This window comes from Eurypyga helias, unplaced genomic scaffold, assembly GCF_000690775.1.
Source record: "Eurypyga helias isolate BGI_N326 unplaced genomic scaffold, ASM69077v1 scaffold6162, whole genome shotgun sequence".
NCBI lineage: Eukaryota > Metazoa > Chordata > Aves > Eurypygiformes > Eurypygidae > Eurypyga > Eurypyga helias.
The window spans coordinates 21,108-26,135 of NW_010233954.1; the positions used below are offsets into that span (position 1 = coordinate 21,108).

Here is a 5,028-nt window from a genome sequence, read left to right on the forward strand (position 1 = left end):
AACCCTACTATTTTCACTGTAATTCTTTAGTTGGTAATGATACTTCCAGGGTAATTAAAGCTGCCTAGTATTTGCCATTGTAGAAGCCTCCCTTGCTTATTTCTTTGTCAAGTCTTACCTGTTCAAGTTGAAGCTTTCCATATTTGCTTTCTGCCTCAGACTGCATAGTTTTGGAAATCTTTATTGAAAATGATACAGTTGTATTGAGGAATGGTCTCTGGACAGAAGCTGGTGAGAGGTTCTGTTTCCTGTGTACAATGCCACAATTTTTACTGCTTTCCCTTTTGACTGCTTTGCCTCGCTTGAGCAAGTCCTCTGGAATTAGAACTGGGACCAGAGATTTGGCAAAAGGATAGTCCTGGGATAAAAGAAACACTGCTTACTGTCCTCCAGAGACTCGGAGGGGTTTGGATGAACCTTTGAAAACCTTTCTACGTGTGTTCAGAAACTACAGGCCAGAAAGATTTACTTCGGTGGCCTCGGGCTAGGGGTGATGGGTAGGGTAGTAACACAGGGGCTGAGCAACACCCATATGTATTGAATCAGACCCGCACGACAGAGGACGTACCTCCCAAATCAAGACACATGACCATGGAGGCCCAGCAGTCCAAGGTGATAGGATGGGTAAAGGCAGAGCTGCTGCCAACCCCCTGCCTGGTGGGCTGTACTGCAGCTTCCCTCTGGGAAGCTGGGAGTTGGTGAGTTAGTGGAGGCAAAGCGAGGGAGTTTGGACGTGGAAAGTTTAAAGACAGTCTATTTTCTCTCTCTGGGAAAGCTTGCTAATCCCTCATACAGCTGTTTTGTTGTTTCCTTCACTTCTGTTACTAGTGAAAGTAAGAAGCTGGTTACTTTGCACAGAAAGGCCCGTGTAGGTTTTGGAGCCCTTGATGGCCACTTGATCACCTGAAGTGTTGCTGCAGCATTTGGCTGTTTCTCTCCGGGAACTGGTAAACCAGCGCTTCTTTTTTTTAATAACTATTTTCAGACTTATTTCTGAGAGCACCATCTCTCCGTGGTGGATGTGCTGACTGTAGAAACTACTGCACTTAACCAATCACCTAATAACGTCTGAAGCGCGCGTGGGGATTCATTTGATAAGAGCAGCTATATAAATGAAAGGCTGTTAATTGTGCAGCTGGCAGCCACGTGCGCTTAATCCCCAGCGCAGAAGCGCAGCGAGAGGCGCTCTATGGGCAGTTCCGATCCAGAAATAACCGGGAAGGAAAGAACAGAAGCTCAGGGCTACCTTAGGGCTCTGTGATTTACACCGCCCACAAGGATATCTCGCAATGTTGGCCATGTATTTTTCAGCTCGTTGCCAATCCTCATGCCATCGCTGAACTCGATACTGAGGCTGGGACTTTGTAATTCTATCCAGAATGGCACGGTTCTCCTGCTTCACTCTCCGCAGCTCCTGCTTTCGTTTTTCTCCATTTAAACTGGAGGGGAAAACCATATAAGCAGAATCAAACTTCTTCACACTCGTTTGTGTTTCCACACCTGGGAACCCAGAATGGGAAATACCTGTCAACCTTGTGTCAGGAGAAAATTTTCCTGAGCTTTTATACCTTTCCTACAGGGACTGGCTCCTCCCTGATCTGCATTAACCCGCCCTTGTAACCCATTCCTTTTGTCTTTCTTAAGAGAACAAAAGTCTTTGTTCAGTACCTTCCAAACACAGCCCTGCCTATGTGGAGGTTCAGTACATTTTTATGAGAGAAAAAAATGTTAGTTTTATCTTGGATTAACGCCAACCCTTCCATTTTGGGATTGCTGTGGTGTGGTACTGTAGGTGAGGGCGTGGCCAGTGTATGAGATGCTTAATGATCAATTTCCACCACTTTGGTTTATATGCTGATTGTGTGTACAAACTTGATGTGCCCAGTGGGGAAGCATGAAGATAACAGAGGTAAGCATACTGCCTCAAATGCTTTGAAGACTTTCTGTCATTTCTTAGACTGCGATTTCCCAGGCAGCTGAGCTGATCTCGTAGCAGCCCCCTGCCACCAAAAAGAGGGAAGGACTTGCTCTTTTCCTTCCCCTGCTCATCCTCCCACTGCTCCCAGCTGTGTGGTCTTCTCCACCTCTTGAACCAGCTCTGGAATTCATCACTTTGCAGAAAGTGGCAGAAAAACTATCCAGGTTTGTTTGGTTTTGTTGGGTTAGTTTTCTGCTGCTGTCTCAAGTTTAATTAGCTAATAAAGAGGTTTGATGAAAACCAGAGCTGATCCAAAGAAAACAACAAGAGTTTGTCACTTGAATCAGGAAGGGAGAGAGGGAGTGAAAAGGGAGAGGATGCTCTGCTCCTTCCATATCTTGTGGAATCACACCTTCCGCAGCAGAGTTAACTGATGCTTGTTGATGCCTGCACTGATCTGGGTATTATTCACTGGTGACAAGCCGTAAGTGCTGTGATGTGGATTTGCATGATGCAGACATGACCGACTCTTGTTTCAGTTAATTTCTATCTTCCCAATGAACTGTGCAAATGCCAGGATATCTGTGCCGGTGACATGTAGTGAGTTCTACCTAGGTCACTTGCACCTGAGCTGCACTTTGCTGTCTGGAGGCACTTTAGGGCCTGATGACAGTCTGTCTGCCATGAAGTAGTCTGTCTGTAAATGAATCACAGGAGGTCACAACTGCCACCTGAGTTATACAAACCATTCCCTTCACGTCAAAAACCCATCTCTGATGGTGATGGGTTTGCTATGCCCTATTTGGGGTGTGGGATTTGATCCTGAATCAAAAGTGTATCAGGTGGTTCTCTCTAGTGATAAATCCTCAAGGCAATTTTGCTGGGTCTTCTTTGGGCAGCAAATTATATTTTCACTTCTACCTGCTTCCTGCTCCACTTTTCTCTTTAATTTTAGTTCTATTTTTTGCTCTGTTTTTATTTAATCTCTAAGCTTTGGATCTCAGTCTTTCCGGTGGTGTCTGTAGGAACAACTGGCAAAGTCAGCAGCAATGACTCATTTAGCAGGAACAACAGCTTTGCTGAGACATAATAGGTTTGCTTCATTTATTTCCTCAAAGTAGGGCAATGTTTTTGGGGTGGGTGGTTTTTTTTATTATTCCTTTAGTTATTAAACTAAAAAACTAATTTAAAGCCATCATGTCTTCAACAGAGGGCAGGACAAAAATGACCCGGCATTGGATTTCATGTGACAGGGCAAGCAAATGGCTTTCGGAAGGGTTGATTATACCTTAGGCTTCCTTTTAAAACACGTGTCCTCACAGAGCAGTTTATCCTTAGCTATGTTTGTCACTGGGAAGGTAACTTGATAACTGCATAGAAATAGGGCTACTGATGTTGCCTTTTGGCCTTATGGTCATTTTTGTTGTCGATTTGTCGTTCTCACGATGCAGGACAACTTCTCCAGCAGCAAACGGTTGTCTCTTTTGATGACGGAAAGCCGGTCTTCCTCCAACTTTGTGTACGGAAGGGATAAAGAAATGCTTTTGTTTTAACAAGGCCAGAGCAAGCAGCAGTGGTGTATCATGGATACTTAGCAGTGTGTTCACAGTTGCCGTCCCCTCCTCTACACAGAGTGTGACAGGCAGTGATCAGGTAGAACTCTGTGCTAGTCACGAGAGAACCCTTTTGCTTCACCATTGTAATGGTGACACAATGCGAGAAAACCCTTTGCAACGCAGTGAGTTTGACCCTGAACCACGTTCCTGCAGCCACAGGAGCAGCAGCTTGCATGATTAGCAAATGCATTTCATCACTGTAAGTGGAATTTCTGTGAATATTTGTCAGTATGTTTTCCAGGACTGTCATTATCTTTTGTGTCTCTGGCAGCTGCCTTAGACTCTTGACAAAATCTAGGATTGTGATGGACACTGTACAAACACTTGATGGGGCTTATCCAGGCTCCTCTGAAGTCAATGGGAGTCTTTCCGTTATCTTTGGTGGGCTTTGGATCAAGTGGTAACTTTTCCATTGACTTCAGTGAGATCTGGATTAGGTCCAGCTGCAGGACATTTTTGTCCTGGAGGGGTTGCAGGCCAGTGTAAGAAGAGAAGCAGCAACAGGGTGTAACAAACAAATGGAGAGATGCATGAGGCAGTATAAGGTAGTTCTGTTCATCATTAGCATGATTTTAAGCACCTTTACATTTGATTTTAAAATGGATGATATTAATAATCTCAGTTTCTGAAGTTAACTGTGTCAAAAGTGGCATGAAAATTGAAGGAGGCCAGTGGTGGAGGGAGAATCCCTTTGGATATCCTGAGGCATTGTCTAATTTGTAAAAAAATTACCGTATTGTTTTTTAAAGAACACAAATCCATGCTAGAAGTATGTTTGTGGAGAAATTGTGAGGAAATGGGTGAGAGGTGAAGAGAAAGATTTATTTTCAAGATTATCTGAGTCCCAAGAATGCCTTCTCCAGCAGGGCTGAGTTGGAGGTAACCAGAGAGAGGCCGGATGGAGAAGAGCAGAGAAAGCACACTTTTCATAGCTGGGACTTCAACATCTTGTTCTCCAAAGCCTCTCAGGACAGAATCACGGAAGAAACCTGTTTTGAGAATGCTCTTCTCCTTTCTCCCTGTTTTCCCCCGTATTTGATTCTAGGCACTCCAAAGATATTGCATGCCCTGTATAAACAGAATAGGAGAATCCTGCTCACCCTGCTCGGATAGTTTAGAGTGGCTAATGTCAGCATAGCAGGTTAACGTAGGGAATCCAGCGCATCTGCCATGTCTGCTGGGGTTTATAGCCAAAGCAGGTCAGATGCTAGTCACACTGTAGCATAAAAGTACCTAAAAGTGGTGCATTAAGTAACCCATCAGGCTCTGAATAACCTTGAGGACAACGATTATAAAGAAGAACTCCTTACTAGAAGATTGCAACATTAGAGGTTTGGTTTTTTTTGTTTTTTTTTTTTTCTTTTTTTTTCTTTAGCAGTGTGGAAAGAGGAAGATGAAAAAGAGACTGGGACCACAGTGTGACTTCCAGGCCTAAGAGTAGTGGGTTCCTGTTGGTGTTTTTTTCTGTTAAGCTCTGTGTGTGTTGGGGGGGGG

The 5,028-nt window shown here is 44.2% G+C and overlaps 1 protein-coding gene across 1 annotated transcript; it reads right to left on the reverse strand.

The window, feature by feature from the left end:
- Positions 1 to 1,246: 1,246 nt before the first annotated feature.
- Positions 1,247 to 3,431, reverse strand: LOC104517268 (the record flags this gene model as incomplete). The annotated part of the gene is given in 3 exon segments (XM_010161867.1): positions 1,247 to 1,439; positions 3,318 to 3,353; positions 3,355 to 3,431. Coding segments are annotated over 3 exon segments (306 nt in total), but the record flags the coding sequence as incomplete, so codon positions are not given.
- Positions 3,432 to 5,028: the final 1,597 nt, after the last annotated feature.